General features: G+C 37.1%; 1 protein-coding gene across 1 annotated transcript; it reads left to right on the top strand.

Moving 5' to 3' along the window:
* The first annotated feature begins 7,815 nt into the window (after window positions 1–7,815).
* On the top strand, window positions 7,816–14,397 carry LOC114761242 (ABC transporter B family member 19). Its single transcript, XM_028950571.1, has 10 exons — window positions 7,816–8,232; window positions 8,354–8,408; window positions 8,833–9,008; window positions 9,093–9,293; window positions 9,795–10,054; window positions 10,137–10,453; window positions 10,547–10,770; window positions 10,863–11,682; window positions 11,763–12,004; window positions 12,981–14,397. The coding sequence occupies exons 1-10, from the start codon at window positions 7,987–7,989 to the stop codon at window positions 14,187–14,189; spliced, it is 3,750 nt and encodes a 1,249-aa protein (XP_028806404.1). The 5' UTR covers window positions 7,816–7,986; the 3' UTR covers window positions 14,190–14,397.
* The last annotated feature ends 5,157 nt before the right edge of the window (window positions 14,398–19,554 follow it).

Raw genomic sequence — 19,554 nt, 5'->3', positions numbered from 1 at the left:
ACAATTTATTTAAAAGATTAACCATGATAGAAATAAAGAAACTTTAAAATTTTAAAACCACTATCATGATTAAAAGAAATAAACTTATATTACAAGCAATATCGATCGTTAATTTGGGTTTTGGACTTTCAAAATCCAGAAATATCATTCAACCATTAGCCCAAACTAAACTAATACTTTCAAACATACAAACCGATAGATCATTTTAATATAAGTTATGGAGTCCATTAGTCAAAAATCAACACTTTTTAAAAGTGTCACATGCAAAGTTTTAGAGGACTCTGATCTTTTAATGGCCCTCTCACATTAGATAGTAGTAATTAAAAGTATTAGTTTACAACATTAGAGTAGATGAGCCCTATGTGGCAATATATAATCAATCTGCACATAATACAAAAAGGAGGGAGGCTATATAAGTTATAACAGCACACTATGTTTCCGGAGCCTTCCTTGATAGGCTACCACCCGAACTATCACCTAAAGATAGTAGAAACCATGGGATAAAACAAATACCTCAGTAACCAACTTTTCAATTTATCATACATACTAATATGTACTTGTGAGGTGTTAAGTGGGACAATTATTAAATCTCAATATATAATGATGAAAATACAAATATGTATATTCAAATAATCTCAATCATCCAAACCCTCAGTCGGATTCCCCTTGTCCGTACCAGTTCTGAGTCGACTATTCGACGCCCGGGGAAGGGATCCCGAAGGGCCCGTTCCCAGTCCGTCCCTCGGCCAGCACGCGACAACCCGCTCTCGCTGCGGGAACAGCTCGAGCAGTCCACCGACAGCCGACGGCTAAGGAGCTTGGCTGATGGGATTCCAACAACAACTTGGTCAGGCAGGATCAACTACTCCAGAGCTAATGGCAATCCAAGCTGGTCTACATTTATGCAAGACAAACGGATTCTCCAAAGTGAAGCTTTACTCTGACTCTTGGGAGGCGATCCAATTGCTCGCCTCAAACTGTAACCCCTCACACCCCCTTCGTGAGGAAATCACCGAAACCAGGAGCTTAATTTTCTCTAATTGGGATCTGGAAGTGCGCCACGCTTATAGAGAAGCAAACAAATGTGCTGACTACCTTGCAAAGACTGCCCACGATGGGAACGAGGACATAAGACTCATTCACACGCCTTCACCTTTTTGCGTGAATCAGATGGAGGAAGATCTTGCCAATAGGATTAATACACCCGGCTAGTATTTAGGAGTTTATCTCCTTTCCTTTATTCAAGATTCGCTTGCCTTTATATTCAAAAAAAAAAATCATCCAAACCCTCATTACAGGAAGTAACACACAAGCCACATAAATCTATCTCTCACTATAGGGGATCAATTTGACATATAGGCCTATCCCACTTTTTGGAGGACGAATAAAAAGCCACAAAAGTCTATCCCTTACTTTGGGGACGAAGGAAGCCAACAAATGTGCACTAATAGCGACCTTATCACGTGGTAGGACAGAACTCAATCCAAAATCCAAATAACAACCAATCATTCACAATATAACAAAAATATCTCAATCTTTTCTCAGTATAATCTATAAGATATAAATCATATATCTTTTTCAAACTTCTCAATCATAATTCCAAAAATTTCATAAGACAATTTTTATAGCTCAAAAGGTATAATAAATCTACTTGAGTTCCAAATAATACATCATTATTTTAAAATAGCAAAAAATACTTACAAACAACGTATTATAACATATAACAAGTGAAAAGTGGTTACCTTTCACTAAAGCAATAGAAAGAATGATCACAAGGTCAATCCTTTGCTCAACTAATAATTAATCTACACAATTAATATAATCACATATTAATATAAGATAATTAATTAATTAATTCAGCTTATATATTATTTAAATTTCTAATTTAATTTAATCTTTATTCTAAATTCTTGCAATTCTTATAACTTAAAATTAAGTATTTTAGAACCAACTTATAAATTTTTCTAATAGGCTAAAAATATTCATTTACATCCTCTATGTTATTTACTTTAATAAAAAGGATTTTCCAACTAGAAAAATTAATTTAAGTACTAAAAACCAACAAATGGACAAATCTAAACTGATTAAAATTAACAACTCATTTACTTTTGAATTTCTATGGTCATCTTTTATCAAAACTCAATACTTACATTATATACAAGTCTCAAAATTTTCTCCAATCACTACAGTAATAATGTAAGTAGGAAGTTTAAAATATATAGGAAATATTTATAAAGAAAGTTTGATAAAAAAAAAAAAGTAATTTATGTATCTAAAATATCTTCAAAACTTATTTTCTCTTTTACCGGTTTACACCTTTCTCTCTCACCCACTCTATCTCTCTCTATCTTTTTCCTTCTTGTGCCTGGGGAGAGGAATTGAATTGAATTGTGGGGAGTGTATTTAACACTCCCCCACACATTTATTAGGGGAGGGATTTCAAACCTAACTCCCAACCCCTCCTAATTTTCTACCGAATTTTGACAAAAAGATTTACTTTTTTTTTCTTTTTTAAAAATATTATTATTATTATTTTTTACATAAATCTTAAAATTAATTTATGATATTACAACTTCCTCCCTGTCATCTATATCTATCCAATTTCTTCTTCATAGTCATGTAAGTCCCTTTACATCTCCTGAGTTGGCGGGGCGAAAGGTATACTGTTACGCGAGGGAGGCGATAGGCAGTGAGAGGGGAAAAATACTTTAATAAATTCGATTAAAAAAAAAAAAGAGGTTAAAAGTTTTTAATTAATTTTTCTTACATTTTTATCTTTTGTATTCTCTTTATCAAAATTTTATGACTCCACTTCTGCAATTTTTTAAATCCAGCCTATTAAAATTTTTCTTTTCATTTCCTCCTATGCCTGCATACCAAACAAAGGAAGTGAAAATCAAACTCCTATTATTTTATTTCAGAGATAAAAGTTCCGGCCACACACACGGGTTTTAAACTGATCGCGTGGAATATGTTTTATTTATTTTAATTTTCCCCCTCAGTTGTTCTTTTTAAATTTTTAAGCCCTAGGGACCAATTAATGAAGGAAGGAGAATTATATGGCTTTAGCAATGTATGTTGCTACTCTAAAATTGGTCTTCATACCTAGACATGCTTTTTATGCTTGCAAAATGCTGCATTTAGTTCTTAATATAAGAAATCGTTTGATTATTATTTTGGTTCTCAATATAATATCTTAATCTAATTTATTTCTCATAGTTATCTATTTTTTCACAAGATAGTTATTGTTATAATGGTAGTTCTAATATACTTGATTAGTAAGAATATTTTAGGAAATATAACATTTATTCATGGCAAATAACTAATTAATTGCTTTTCTTAATCTATTTAAATTAATTAACTAACTCTTATATTAAAGAACGGATGTAGTAATTTAGAATTCTACTCTAAAATTCAACTAAATGATGCCACCCTTGGTTTAAAGAAAGGTTTTTGAGTTCAGTCCAAAAAAAAAAAAAAGAGTTTTTTAAGATTTGCCGAGAGTGGTTGTTTTCACGGTGGATGGCAGATTGGAAAATGATATTCGGACAATGCGAGCAGCTTCTAGTCTCAATCCCTGTCCATCAAATGGAAGCATCTCAGGCTTGGGTGAGATTAGGCTCTGTGCCCTATCCTCAGAAATAAGACCCTCGGATCTATTCAAGTGGGCCTCCTTCTGTGCACACTACGCAGTTCCGTTGCTATCCAAACAATTTCCATGGGCCTCCAAAAGGGTCGAGTTTCATGACCCCAAAAATTGTTGTATTTTAGGTTCATCTTAGATTTCAGAAGAAGCAAGGTTTGATTGAGGGATCGAGTCCAGCAAAAACGACTAATCTTTTATAACATAATAAAGCAATGTTGAATTTCTATCATGAGACGTGTTTGTATTTAGTGTTTGACAATATTTTGAATAAGATTGATTCCAATAAATAGATATGGAAAAAAAAAAGAAAAAAAACAAGAAGCAAGGTTTGTACTTTGTGCAGGTTTTAATTACAAAAACAAGATTGTGCCTGAAGTTTCTCTCAAACAGTGAAACATGGTCTCAATTGTGAAATCCACAAGCACTCATGAAAGTTGAAACAAGTTTCTTCTGAACAATCCAAAGGAGTAATGACCTTGTGACTTGTGCTTTCCATCATCATTTGCCCTTATGCTTGAAATAGTTTTTTTCTCGCCCCGAAAATTCAGAAGTGGAATACCCAGTAAAGTTCGCTTGGTCAAATCATTAAAATCATGATGAGTCCATCAAAGGTCCCCACAAAAGCAAATACTGACCTGGGCTTATCAAAAGGTTTTGGTTTGCAAGATATGGACGGATGACCCTATGCCATCCCCATATGCTCTTGAAAAATCGCTTTTACAGTTAAAAAGCTTCATATCAGCAACACGATCTGACTGTCATGCTTCTATATTTAAACCCACAGAATGAGATGGAAGAGGAGGAAAGTTTCATTTTTTAATATTGTTGGAGGACACCCTTTTCAGAAAAACAGAAGACACCCTTTTTTCCTGGGAAGAACATCGACCGAGAAAACCATAGAAAGTGGTAGAAACTGTATGACAGACACGAACAGAGCATATGGGGCAGAGACATAGAAAATGGTAGAAACTGTGTAGCAGACACGAACAGAGCATACGGGGCACGAAGAGAGTACGACAATGAATTTATCAATTTAGTCTTGGCCGCTGAGATGATGGAGGATTAGTATCACCTTATAAAACAATCATGATGTATTATGAGGGAATGCACCCCCTACAGCTACTAATCTAATATCCAATGCGCACAAAGCCTGCAATTTTAAGTACGATTTAGTCTAGGAAATAGAAGCTCGGACTATAAAATTAGGTCCATAGTCCCTGGCCAATAACCGACCATCGAAAGTTTGAAACGCAACTTTCTATTTCTTAAATAGACAGGATCCTGATTGGTTGAAACATGTCAAACGATGCATTATTTATATATGCTACAAGCAAAGCATACACAAGTACAATATTAGTTTAACAAAGCAATCTCTTGTTCCCAAAAGGGCCTCCATCACAGCCGAAGCCACTATGTGGTCTCTTTCATTTTCCGATATTTTCTCTGAGCTTTTGAAAGCTATACCGGGCTAAACAATTGCTCCTGAGTTTTAGAGGGTTGGGCGGTTCAATACATAAAATCAAATGCAATGACAAGACATTAACTTTTAATACGAAATGTTTTTCATGACCCAGATAAAAAAAAAATTGCAAATTTGGATTGGTATATTTTTAAAGTAAGAAATATTTCTTTTTTTCATAATTTTGACCAAAGTGGGGGTCTAAGGGTGCAAAGAAAGCAGCATAGAATGATACGAAGTACAAGATAAGGATTAGGTGAGCAGTTCCCTGTTCTTTGGGACTTATAATTTGCACAGCTTTTAGGCCCTAAGCATGTAGACAGCAACTATTTAAAGAAGAATAAAGAAAGAGACAAGAGATGCAACGAGTGGTGAAGACTGAAGAAAAGAGTGTGGAAGGGGCATTGGGCCTGGTTGAGCCCAGTGGGCTAGTAATGATGGATGTGACATTTTGGGAAGCTTAGGGGGAGGCAGAATGTTTTTGAGACGTGTGAGGGTGACAATGATATTATGACTTTAATTAATAAACGCAATTATAGGTTATCATAGGCAGCATCACAGGCCAAAAGTGATTCGCTTCACTTTCCCACCTTAGCTGCTCTTTAATTACACATAACATTCTGTCCGAAATACAAAAGAGAGAGCACATGTGGGTCATAACTTCCGGCCAGCGGACGCAGATTATTACTCCCTCTATCTTTTATTATAAAAAACAAATAACTAAATTACATTGATAAAAAAAACAGTTAAAATTAGTTGAGAACAATTAATATGTAAAAACTATAATATTTTTTCCAACAATGCCCCCATTAATGAGGAGAGAGAGTATGAGAGAGAACAATTAAATTATTAAAAGAAAGAAAAGTGGGAGGGAGAGAGAGTATGAGTTGGAGACAAAATAAATAGGAGTAAAATAGAAAATCAATACAAAAAAATAGAGACAACTTTTAAGTGTCTCTTATATATGGGAACATACCATAAGTATCAAATGTCTCTTATAATAAAGAACGGATGAAGTATTATTTTTTAATTTTTCCTTAATATTATAAAGAGCTTTTAAACCTCGTCCCTCCTCATCTCTAAATTATAGCTCCAGTACCCCTGCATGCAATAAGGCTATGCTAGACTTTCACCCTCTCTTTTTAGGCAGCATATGTGCCTGTGTGTGTGTACATGAGAATTATCTTTAGACTATAACTCTTTGAACTTGTAATCATAACAAATACACTCTGATTAAGAGGTTCATCTTCATGGAGAGGGCAGCTAAATCCTGGAGAATCTTGATTGAATATTGTATGAGTTTGTGTATGTGTAGTGTATATGGGATTCCTGTGTCCCAAATGATTTGTTTTCTCATCTTAATGGCTGTCCATGTGTTTATGATCATTTAGGTAAAGACAGCCTACATTCTCATTTCAACTATTGGGTCCCCCCCCCTCCTCCCTTCATTCCTTTTCCCTCCTTTCTTTAATAAAAATCCTAAGCTTGTGATTACATTGTAGCTTTCCCATTGATCCATGTCTGATAATTAATACATAAACAAATACAAGAAGTCCTCAAAATCACATTTCATCTTTTTATCCGCCTGTGACGCTGCCAGATCAAACTACAATTCAAAAAGTTCAAATCTTTGTCGAGTCTTCAATTTGTACGCAGTAACTCAAGAAGTTTAAATACACCCACGCTACGCAAAAACATTAAACTTGTCTGGACCATGACCCCAATTTAAATTTAGGATCACAAAATTTTTTTTTTTTAGAGTTTTGGTTTCATATTTAACGAACAATAAGTCAAATGCCACATGTCTTGCGCAACGACAAACTATTTACCTTCCCCATTTTAAGGAGCTTGGATTCCTTATGTTTGGACTTCATTAAAATCTCAGATTGAATAGAAAGCCTCACATTTTAAACAAAGTCTTTTATTTTATCGGAAAATGTAAATGAAGGAACTGCAGCAGCATGTGACGACTGATCAAACCCTTACAGAGACAAAATATTTATTAAATTAAAAGAAATAAAATAAAGCTTTTACGGATTCTTAGCTGTACACTGCCTCCGATATGATGCTCTCTCCTTCCAAAAGAAATATACATAAGTCACCATTCATCTTCAGAATTAGAACAACTAATTTCTGAATTGTAAGATCTTCTAAAACTTACATGTAAATAATTTCTTAAAACACCGCTTAGATTTTTTAAACAATAAAACATTTCAAAATTGATATTTTTCTGGTCATATCATAAATTTCTTATTATAAATATAGACAAACTCAACACTTGTAAATAAATTTTCTTAAAAAAAGCTTCCCGGAGTTCCTCACTGTCGCTATCAATCCTGTTATTTTGCACTATTTTTTTACTCTGTTTTGGAGTGCTCGCATGCAAAATACAGCGCGCGGACACACATAAAAAGGCATGTGAAAATGATAAACAAAACACAATATTTCCAAAGGCACAAAACCCGATAACTTTATTTGTAAATTGGATTCCCTGGGAAGGACCCAGCCATTTATTTATTTATTTTTGGGTACGAAAAGCCCCCAGCCTTTGATTGATCGGGAACTAATTTACAACCACAGTTAAAAACAGCCTTCGCTATAAAACCAAACCTCCCCCCACTCTCTCCTCCCTCATTCTTGTTCTCTCCACTTCATTTGACCACTGTCACCCTCTCTCCGGCGAAGGAAGTGATAGATGGAGTAGTGTCCGCTTGTTTGAACCCAAATGACTGCGACACTTCTTCCCCAGAGAGAACGGACTTCCTTGCTCAGATCTTCTTCCTCATGGCATTGTAACACGAGTTAGTGTGAAGTCTCTCTGAGACTGAACCACTATCCCATCCTTTCTCACTTTGGAGGACTGTGCTTTTTTGGTGTGGTAATGGCGGAAGCTGCGGAGACCAAAGCAGTGGCTGAGGCAGAGAAGAAGAAGGAGCAGAGTTTATCCTTTTATCAGCTCTTCTCTTTTGCGGATAAGTATGACTGGTTGCTCATGATCTCTGGGAGCGTGGGAGCTATTGTTCATGGCTCCTCCATGCCGGTTTTCTTTCTTCTTTTCGGTGAAATGGTTAACGGGTTTGGCAAGAACCAGATGGATTTGAAGAAAATGACGGAAGAAGTATCAAAGGTCATAAGCCCGCATTTCATTCAAATTTCTCTGATATCGATCTTTCTCTTTATAATGGCAAAATTTATCTCAGATCTGAGATTTAACAACTCTTCTTTCTTCTTTCGCTGATTCATTGCAGTATGCTCTGTATTTTGTGTACCTTGGCCTTGTCGTTTGCATATCATCGTATGCGGGTACGACATTTCTTTTTCATTTTTCCTCCTTAATTCATTTGTTTCTCCTTATAGATTTTGCTTGTCGTGAGCCATGAAGAAGATCGGTCGCACTTGTTGGTCCATACTTTTAGACTATATGACGAGTGGAGCCAATTCATATGAGAAGAGTGGGTGGGAGCCCACGTGTCTCATTAACATCACCATCGTCCTTTTTTTTTCTTCCCTCCTCAATATCACAACTTTAATCTTGCTTAATATTTCTTTGGTATCTCTGTCAAGTGTCAACCTCAAGTGGTTGGTTAATTAAGATACACATTTAATTAATTTCTTTAATTTAATTGTTTGAGCGACGATAACTGAATTACCTGCGGATTTACTCGGGGGGAAGATAACTTTTTTTTCTGCCGGTAATGGGTTTTTTGTTTCTATTCCAATGAACCAGAAATCGCTTGCTGGATGTATACCGGGGAGAGGCAAGTGAGCACGTTGAGGAAGAAGTATTTGGAGGCAGTGCTTAGACAGGACGTTGGTTTCTTCGACACGGACGCCAGAACAGGGGATATTGTTTTCAGTGTCTCCACTGATACTCTGCTTGTTCAAGATGCTATCAGCGAGAAGGTTCTGTGAATTTGAACTTCCTCTGTTTGATGGTTCCAATAAAAACATCTGCTGAATGAAGTTTATTGTGGGGGATGTGTGCAGGTAGGGAACTTCATACACTATCTCTCAACTTTTCTGGCGGGTTTAGTGGTTGGTTTTGTGTCGGCATGGAGGCTGGCGCTTCTGAGTGTGGCGGTGATTCCAGGCATTGCTTTTGCCGGTGGCTTGTACGCTTATACACTCACTGGCCTCACTTCAAAGAGTCGCCAATCTTATGCCAATGCCGGCATAATCGCCGAGCAGGTGAGCTTGATATCTGTAGAGCTTTTTCCTTCGACAATAATTTTCTTCTGGGTTTGAGGGAAAAGTTTTCTCTTTCCTCCTTTTTGGGTTCTGAGTGAGTGAGAGATATTCTGAGTGCAGTGAGCGCATGCTCTCTTTCCACATGAATTTGCACCCTGTGTTGAATTTTAGATGAAATGATGTTTTATCATGTGGAGCATTCACCAAAAAGCTCCTCGCTTTCAACTTTCTCAATAAAATATCAAAAACCATCATGACTTTCTTCTGCTGGTTCTGTACCATGTCGACAGGCTCCAGAATCTGAACTTAAACTACACTTTGTTATGGTATGCTAATATTTTAAGGGTAACACAACCTTATTGTACAAAAAATCCTTTACTGTTAGAGCTTGGCCATAATGTTCTTTCCATAACCATGACAGAAAAAATAATCAGGGCTTGAGGGTCTTGTTCTGTTTATTGGGGTGGGGATTAACCTCTATTTTCTGCAAAAATTATACAGGCAATTGCTCAAGTTCGAACTGTTTACTCATACGTTGGTGAGAGCAAGGCCCTTAATTCTTATTCTGATGCAATACAAAACACGCTGAAGCTGGGATACAAGGCTGGAATGGCCAAAGGTTTGGGTCTAGGATGCACATATGGGATAGCATGTATGTCCTGGGCTTTAGTCTTTTGGTATGCTGGCGTCTTTATCAGGAATGGACAGTCCGACGGAGGCAAGGCTTTTACCGCCATTTTCTCCGCCATTGTTGGTGGCATGTAAGACCCCTATTTCACGACTTTGATGATGGTTCTGTAATTCTATTGACTCATGTTCTAACCAAGCTTTTGCTCTGTACAGGAGTTTGGGGCAGTCGTTTTCTAATTTAGGGGCTTTCAGTAAAGGTAAAGCTGCAGGATTCAAGTTGATGGAGATAATCAAGCAGAGACCTTCCATAGTGGAAGACGCATCAGATGGAAAATGCTTGCCTGAGGTTCATGGGAATATCGAATTTAAAGATGTCACTTTCAGCTATCCATCCAGGCCCGATGTCATCATCTTTCGCGATTTCGCAATCTTTTTTCCTGCGGGGAAAACAGTGGCCGTTGTTGGCGGAAGTGGGTCTGGAAAGAGTACAGTGGTTTCACTGATAGAGAGGTTCTATGATCCTAATGAAGGTAACTACTAGACATGCTTTGCCATCTCTTCACAAAAATACCCAAGCTTTTTGGTTATTTATCTGACACTTGCTGCTTTTATTGGCCAAACAGGGCAGGTTTTACTGGATAATGTAGACATTAAGACGCTAGAGTTAAAATGGTTACGTAGTCAAATCGGGCTGGTGAATCAAGAACCTGCACTGTTTGCAACTAGCATTCATGAGAATATACTCTACGGAAAACCTGATGCAACCATGGCTGAAGTAGAAGCTGCTGCTTCTGCTGCAAACGCTCATAGCTTCATTACCTTGCTTCCAAATGGCTATAATACTCAGGTTGATACATAGCAAAACTCTTTTACTGTATCGAACTTCTGCATTCTTCCTCAAAATTAGGTGTAAAACCTATGCTCTTTGTGTTATGATAGGTGGGAGAGCGAGGAGTTCAATTATCAGGTGGTCAAAAACAGAGGATTGCAATAGCGAGAGCTATGTTGAAGAATCCAAAGATTCTTCTTTTAGATGAAGCCACCAGTGCTCTTGACGCAGGTTCTGAAAGTATTGTGCAAGAAGCACTGGACCGCCTTATGGTTGGTCGTACGACTGTAGTTGTCGCCCACCGTCTTTCCACCATAAGAAACGTAGACTCCATTGCCGTTATACAACAAGGACAAGTAGTTGAGACAGGGACGCATGAAGAGCTGATTGCCAAGGCCGGAACCTACGCGTCACTGATTAGATTCCAAGAAATGGTTGGAAACAGAGACTTGTCCAACCCATCAACTCGCCGGACTCGTTCATCTCGGTTGAGCCATTCGCTTTCGACCAAGTCTCTGAGCCTTCGGTCCGGGAGCTTGAGGAATCTGAGCTACCAGTACAGCACCGGTGCAGATGGTCGGATTGAGATGGTGTCAAATGCAGAAACGGACAAGAAAAATCCGGCTCCTCAGGGTTATTTCTTCCGACTGCTCAAGTTAAATGCCCCAGAGTGGCCCTACTCAATCATGGGAGCTGTAGGCTCTGTTCTTTCTGGGTTCATTGGCCCAACATTTGCCATTGTGATGAGCAATATGATCGAGGTATTTTACTATAAGAATTATGCATCCATGGAGAAAAAGACTAAGGAGTTTGTTTTCATATATATCGGAGCTGGTCTTTATGCCGTGGGTGCATATTTGATACAACATTACTTCTTCAGTATCATGGGGGAAAATCTCACCACAAGGGTTCGAAGAATGATGCTTGCCGGTATAATGTTTAATCTTACTTGACTATTGTACTAATATCTTGCAGTAGTTCTAATATTGGCCCATAAATGTGTGATGCAGCAATATTAAGGAATGAAGTTGGATGGTTCGATGAGGAGGAGCACAACTCAAGCCTGGTTGCAGCTAAGCTTGCGACGGATGCTGCTGATGTGAAGTCTGCTATTGCTGAGAGGATCTCAGTGATTCTGCAGAACATGACTTCTCTGCTAACTTCATTCATAGTTGCTTTTATCGTGGAATGGAGGGTTTCTTTGCTCATCCTCGCAACCTTCCCTTTACTGGTTCTGGCTAATTTTGCCCAGGTAAACTCATGTCTTTTTATGAAATGATATCCTTTTCTTGACCCTTTAGGTAACTTTGCACTTTCTTTGGTTAAGAATTTTTACCCCCTGTCAGAATCCAACTTTACATGCACCCTGCCATTAAACGACAAATGCAAAAGCGACAAGGTCTCACCAAAGTCGAACACTGCACGTGTTTCCTTCCAGTCAAAGCATTAACTCTTGCCATTTTTTTCTATTTTCAGTTTTAGATTCCATACCCTTTCCATCAGTTTCCATGCTAATGGCCTACTGCCACCGAATGTGCCCCCCAACAATCCATTGTCGGTTTTAATTTTTTAATAAAAAATTATAAATGTTTATTGAAAACACAAATTTTATAAGCACTTAGTCAAAACTACGTTTTAAATACTACTCGTATATGGCAATTTTAAAATCTAAAGTCTTTAGGATGGTAAAGCACATGTCCTGGAATACAATTTTTGCCTACGATTTGTGTGGGAACACGAACATCGACTTTGGTAGGCCTCTCACCCGTGATCTTTTCTATTTTTTTCACTGTGGGTCTAACTATGTATCTGTCTTGGGTTCTTTTCAACATGGAGCAGAGCGAGCAAGTTTCTGTAAGTTTGTTCTGAAATACAGAGCAGAGTTCAAAATTTGTGCAGGCTGTGATGGACACACAATGCTAGAATGATGTTGATTGGTCAATAATCTGCTTTTTGTAATCTATCGATGTCTTTTTAATGTAGGCATTCCCCTTCTACCGAATTGAACGGCCCCACTGACATTGAATAATAAATTTTCAATTCAATAAATGTTTGGTGACATTACCCAATTTTCCCTTCAATCAAATTAAATTACTGTTGCTCTTATTATTCCTACAGAATACGTCATACCCTGCCAACCTAAAATAGTAAACACTGGAAGTATTATGATTTTTGAATCGAATGGTCAACTTTGACTGACTGAAATTTGCAATTTTTGAATTGGACAGCAACTGTCACTGAAAGGGTTTGCAGGAGACACGGCGAAGGCACATGCAAAGACAAGTATGATCGCCGGAGAAGGAGTGAGCAACATCAGAACAGTCGCTGCTTTCAATGCTCAGAACAAGATCTTATCTCTCTTCTGCCACGAGCTTCGTGTCCCACAGCGCCGGAGCCTCCGTCGCAGCCAAACTTCCGGCCTCCTCTTCGGTGTCTCCCAGCTCGCTCTTTACGCCTCTGAAGCACTCATTCTCTGGTATGGTGCCCACCTCGTCAGCAAAGGTGTCTCCACCTTCTCCAAGGTCATCAAAGTTTTTGTCGTCCTCGTCATCACAGCTAATTCAGTTGCAGAAACTGTGAGTCTCGCTCCGGAGATCATCAGAGGTGGTGAAGCTGTCGGCTCCGTCTTCTCAATCCTCGACCGTCAAACGAGGATCGACCCAGATGATCCCGACGCCGACCCGGTGGAAACAGTTCGCGGAGAAATTGAACTCAGACACGTGGACTTCGCATACCCGTCACGACCCGACGTGATGGTGTTCAAAGATCTTAATCTCAGGATCCGCGCAGGGCAGAGTCAAGCTCTTGTGGGAGCAAGTGGGTCCGGCAAGAGTTCAGTGATCGCACTGATTGAACGTTTCTACGATCCAGTTGCAGGGAAAGTTATGATAGACGGAAGGGACGTTAAAAGACTAAATCTCAAGTCACTGAGGCTCAAGATCGGGCTAGTCCAACAAGAACCGGCCCTGTTCGCAGCAAGCATATTGGATAACATAGCCTACGGCAAAGAAGGCGCCACCGAAGCAGAGGTAATAGAAGCGGCGCGTGCAGCCAACGTGCACGCATTCGTGAGTAGTTTGCCAGAAGGCTACAAGACTCCAGTTGGGGAGAGAGGGGTTCAACTATCGGGGGGACAGAAACAGAGGATCGCCATAGCCAGGGCGGTTCTGAAGGACCCTGCAATACTGCTATTGGACGAGGCGACGAGTGCGCTTGATGCGGAGTCAGAATGTGTGCTTCAAGAAGCGTTAGAGAGGCTGATGAGGGGTCGAACCACCGTGCTTGTGGCTCACCGATTATCAACCATAAGAGGCGTCGACAGTATTGGGGTGGTGCAAGACGGACGCATCGTAGAACAGGGGAGCCACGGCGAGCTGGTTAGCCGACCGGAGGGCGCATATTCCAGACTCTTGCGGCTACAGCAGCATCGCATGTGAAGACCGTTATAATTTGATTTTATGAATATATGAAGACGACCTTGCTGGGGTTGATCGTTATGTTTGCGTAATTTAGTTGACCTAGTTCGTGCTCGTTTCTTCTGTAGATGTGGATAATGTGGGGATATGGGGGGTTTGTACGTTGAGGACAAAGTTGCTCTGTTTGCAATGGAGCCCACAGTATTTATAAAATTAATCACTCGACAATGGCGCAAATCATATTTTATCTGCTGGTAAAAATTAAAAAAATCATGTTTTATCTATCCGGAGCATTAAACTCAAGCTGGTTTCTGGACTTGCGTGCTAATTTTTTTTATATTTAATATAGCGAAGGAGACTCAAGAGATAATGTGTGCCCGCTGTAGAGAACGGTGGACATAGGAGTAGAGTTCAAAAATGAGCCGTAAATGTAGAACCACAAACCCTGCCATGTGACAGTAAAAAGGTTGCTGTGGAGATCACAATAAGATTATAAATTAAATGTATATAAATGATTAAAAAAAAAGTTAAAGTATATATTTGATCATTTAATTTTATCTAAGGTTTCAGTATGATTTCTTAACTTTAAAAAGTATATTTTTAGTCCTTTAATTCCAAAATTCTTAGTCTTAAATGATGATTTTTTTGTAATAGTTATAGTTGTTTTGAATATTAAACTTAATATGTTAGCATTTAGTAATATTTTATCAGTATTCAGCAGTTCAATATCATCATTTTTTGTCAAAAATTTTAGGATTAGATGACTAAAAATTTAATTTTTAAAGTTAATGGACCAAAATGAAATCTTGTGTAAAGTTAAAGGATTAAAAGTATATTTTAGCCTAAAAAAATTAAGTATGTAACCTAATGACAAGATTTTATTTTTGAAATTTTAATTTATGCAGAATAATATAAAATAAATTGTTTTGTATGCCTTTTTAATAGGAAAATAGGTAAAATTTACTTTAAAAAATTATTATTAGAACAACTTTTAATATATACAGAGGACATATAAGGCGATAGATTTTGAAACTACTCCTCCTATCTTAAATATAAAACTGGTTTCATATTTAAAAGTAGTATTTAACTTTTCAGTTTGTACATGGGTAGCAAATTATAACGCTGATCATGAGATGGATCAGACTTGAATCTAACGCTCACGGAAAAGGATGCTATGGTCATGATCTGATGTTTGCCGCAGAAAACTCAGAAAGAGATAAAGAGACTATAGCTGCAAATTGTGAGAAGACATGAGCAAGAAAGTGGGGCAGAGTAGAGAGGGCAAGTTTGATTAAGAAAATAAAGAATGAATAATTGAAACTTGAAAGCGTAATGCAGGGCAATGAGCAATAATGCAAGCCTGCAGGTATTTTCTGCATCCGCCAAATTATCAGACCGTCAAAAGGGATTGCCATTGACAGACGACTTTCTGTGGCTTTGGCAGAATGTTGCAGAAGGCGAGTGCTTGCACTGTTAGGTAGCCAGCAGCGAGTCATCATATTTGTGGGTGTGGCAGTTCAACTTCTGACTCGCCACTGCACCCTGCAAGCTCAGCCCATCTCTTCTTGTTCCCATCTCCCCTATGCCGGGTAGGGTGCGTAAAAGACTCCTTTGAATCCCATGTATAACAAACGGGAATTTTAACCTTCAATTCGCATTAGGTATTAGTACTTTTTCGATAAACCCGACCCCATTTGTGATATGAAAGTTTTCATGCAAGAGAGCAAGTTCAATATTGACCATGTTGGCAGTTAGTTTTTTCCTTTTCTTTTGGCTATTAAAGAGGGTTAGAGCTAGAGATAATAAAACAGACTGGCTCCCTAGTTATGGGCTAGCCCGTCGCGAGCTCGAGACCATACGAACTAGTCTTAAAAGGAATGTCTCATGGTGGGCTCTTATTTTACCAGTCTGCCTTGCTAAAGGGTTAGTTAGCCCGCCAATTTCCATCCTTTGTTTAAAATTTTTTTTACACATGTTTAAAAATTTTTAAATTAAATTATAAATTTTTATAGATCAAATAGTTCTTATTCTTATATTTTCATATAATTATATAATTAAATTAGCCTCAAAAGTTGAAATATAAACATATTAGTCATTGTTAATAGTTACTTTATTAGTATAAAAATGGTAAAATAATAAAGAAAATGAGAAATCAAATTTAGTATCAAAGTCTCTAATAAAATACAAAGTTACATGTAAATTAAATGAAAATGATAAAACTTTTTCTTATTAAAATTAAAATAAAAAATTGTAAAAAAAAATTTTAAAAATAAAAACAGGCTGGCAAGCTAACCCATGGTCGGTTATGGGTTGACAGGTACGGGTTGAAAATGATCGTATCAAAATAGTCTCTATTCTCTTTAACTCAATCTGTCATTGGCAGGTTGGCCTGTGGGCGCAAGCCATATTACCGGCTCTAGATAGAGCCTAAATTAGAAAAAAACTAAATCATGGGGAATTAGATCCCAAAGACTCTTTAAAAACTAACATCAGCAACTGTGACAGACTAATATCCAATAAAGAAGTTTTATAAGCATCTGCAAGCTGATTTTGTTCCCCTGAAATAACTTGGATTTTCAGGTCCTATGGATAATTGATTACACTCTAAATTTGGACAAAGATGAAACGTGTTCCCATGTAACTGATTCTGTTCTTTGACATATTCACAAGATTTTTTTCATCTGATTCTAAAATTTCCTTTTTAAAACCAAGGTCCCCCAAGCTAATTGTAGACTTCTAAGAATGCCCTATTCTTTAACGTCAAAGGCATCACAATAACCCCGAAAATAAGTAAATGCAGCAATCGACTTAATGATCACGAACAACTTCTCCACATCTTGCCTTGTTGTTTGAAGCAATCATGACCAAACAGCATGCTTGTTAAGGATATTAGCTAGCATTTGTCCCTTAAAAGTGGAAAAAGGAACGAGGGTCATGAAGGCAGAAACCCACAGATTCATGGGCTGAGTAATGGCTCCGTGGCCCAGCCATGAAAGTTCATCTCAGTCCACTGCTGACCTACATGCCTTGCCGATTCAACAACAGTGGGACAAAACAAAATACATTTCATGTCAAAACAAATGAAACGACGCCATTATATTGATGGAAGAATGAAGAATTTTGCACCTGGGAATTTATGGGAAGCGGAACAAAATCAAACCGCTAGCTGATGGCTAATTTGAAACGGACCATTTTATGGGTTCCCTCATCTGTGCAATCCCCATATGACTTTGGGACATCCGTTTTAAGAAAGATCTCGTGTCCGGATATTGTTGGAGACATTGTTATTTCTTGTCATGTCGGATCCCATCCTCATGGCTTTCATATTTCGATCATACACAACCCTCTTCTTCTGGATCTTACAAATTAAACGGCATATGGGCTGATGCGTTTCATACACAGAGCCAGTTTAAAGAATAAGGCACATTATTAATGGCTTTGGAAAATCATGCTATTTCCTATAGTATTATTGTATATATTGGCATCGACCGGGTGTTGAATAATATTTTTTTTGGTATGGTTATTCATCGCATTTATCTGGAGTTCCAAGTTAGAAGTAAAAAGCAATTTCATAATGAATTAATTAATGTCGCTGTCACGAAGCGTGTGTTTAAATCTACCAAGGTTCATATATTGAATCACAAAATTAAATGTCGGTGCTTAACTCATTGTATGTAATTTGACCAAAATAGTTAGTATACTAACCGATTTTTAACTTGTTTGATCTCTACTAAGCTTAACACGTCCAAACAATAAAATAATGAAGCAGAGAATTAATATATGCAGATCATTCAATAGTAACACTGCCGCCTTATCTCAAAGAAACCCGAAATAAAAAAGAAAAGAATTTTTTGTAGGTGGGTCTCATAAATCTCTTGAATGATCGCGTTGGGACCATTTATGTACTGATCATACGTAATTGCGTATACCTACTAGCTGTAGAATTATTGTTCGCAGAGCGAAACATAAAAAAGAAAAGATTTTTTAAATGAAAAAAAAAAATCTACTTCACTTTAGAATCATATTTACTCGTACATACAATATACGATAAGTGCATATCCTGATATGAGCGCTAGCTAACGCGCAAAAATATCTACAAGGAACAACAGTCAATAATACTACCTCATGTCCTTTTTTCTCTTTTTTGGCTTCTATCTCATGTCTTTAATATAATATCTAATTAACTAAATTAAATATATTAAAAAAATTTGTTAAGTTGGTTATTTATAATAAATAGATGTTATCTTTCCTAAAATATCTTGTTAATAATGTGTATTAGCTAAAACTACTATTTGATAAAACCTTTAATATGTATAACTACTACAATGACCATTTTTTTTAAAAAAAAAGGAATAATATGATAGACAAAGAGAATTGAGGTTTTATATTTAAAACTAAATTAAATATCAAATTGACTCTTATATTAAGTATAGCATTAGGAGTGTTTATGAGCAGGGCTGGGCAAGACATGCCCCCTACCCAATACTAAGCCTAAAAGAGCCCCACTCATAGAAACCCTAACCATTTCGGGCTGGGCAAAAGCGGGCTGGACTGGGCTGGCTTCCAAGCCCAAATGGTGATGCTTTGATGAAAAAATGTCTAGTTAAAGTGAGGGTATCTTATAACAACTATAAAAAAATGAATACTTGAACAAACAATAAATTCAACAAAACAATAGCTTTGATTTTCCTTAAATCAATATATCTTTTAATACAACACCAAAGTGAACTTGCTTTTGCATCTTTGCAAGACAACCAACATAAAAACATTAAAAAAAAAAAAAATCAATCCCAAGCCTTCAACAACAACAACAACCAGCAATAAAACTTTCAGACATGTGATTACATCAATGAATAAACAAAATTCTCAAGCATAACATAACACCATGGTTTGTGTGGATTTTTGCGTTATCTTGGTAAGTGTCTCTTTAAAGACATCATGCCTTGTTTCATTGAGTCACCAGCAAAATGTGCATTACAATAGTTACATGCAGCTCTAATCTTTCCATTTGTATCCTCTAATAGTAACTTGGTAAAATAATCCCACACTTTTAATTGTTGCATATCCATAGCTTTAAAAAGATAAAACACAAATAAATTACTAATGAGAATAACATTACACAATAACATGGAATTTGGTAACATAACAAATAACATAATAAGTAGTAAAATCTTGTACTTGAAAGTCAAAAGGAGTGCAAAAGGTTATAATAATACAATAGCATAACAAGTTGTGATGACAATATGCAAATATTTCACTAAAATGATGCCATCACTAGACTAGAAATAAAATAGTCACAATTTTGTAAGAAAAAGGAAATTATAATTTGTTTTAAAATATGAAAAAGATAGGAGAATACCAGTCAAATTTCTTATTTGCATAATAG

The sequence above is a fragment of the Neltuma alba genome, unplaced genomic scaffold (genome assembly GCF_004799145.2).
Source record: "Neltuma alba isolate B1F8T4 unplaced genomic scaffold, ASM479914v2 tig00011113_pilon, whole genome shotgun sequence".
NCBI classification, from domain to species: domain Eukaryota; kingdom Viridiplantae; phylum Streptophyta; class Magnoliopsida; order Fabales; family Fabaceae; genus Neltuma; species Neltuma alba.
This window is presented reverse-complemented; position numbering and strand designations above follow the sequence as displayed.

What these genes read in the sequence shown, in the direction of transcription:
- LOC114761242 (XM_028950571.1), top strand. Translation starts at nt 7,987, where the DNA reads ATGGCGGAAGCTGCGGAGACCAAAGCAGTGGCTGAGGCAGAGAAGAAG. An exon ending in AAGATGCTATCAGCGAGAAG is followed by an intron (nt 9,009 to 9,092) that starts GTTCTGTGAATT and finishes GGATGTGTGCAG; the next exon opens with GTAGGGAACTTCATACACTA. An exon ending in TCCGCCATTGTTGGTGGCAT is followed by an intron (nt 10,055 to 10,136) that starts GTAAGACCCCTA and finishes TGCTCTGTACAG; the next exon opens with GAGTTTGGGGCAGTCGTTTT.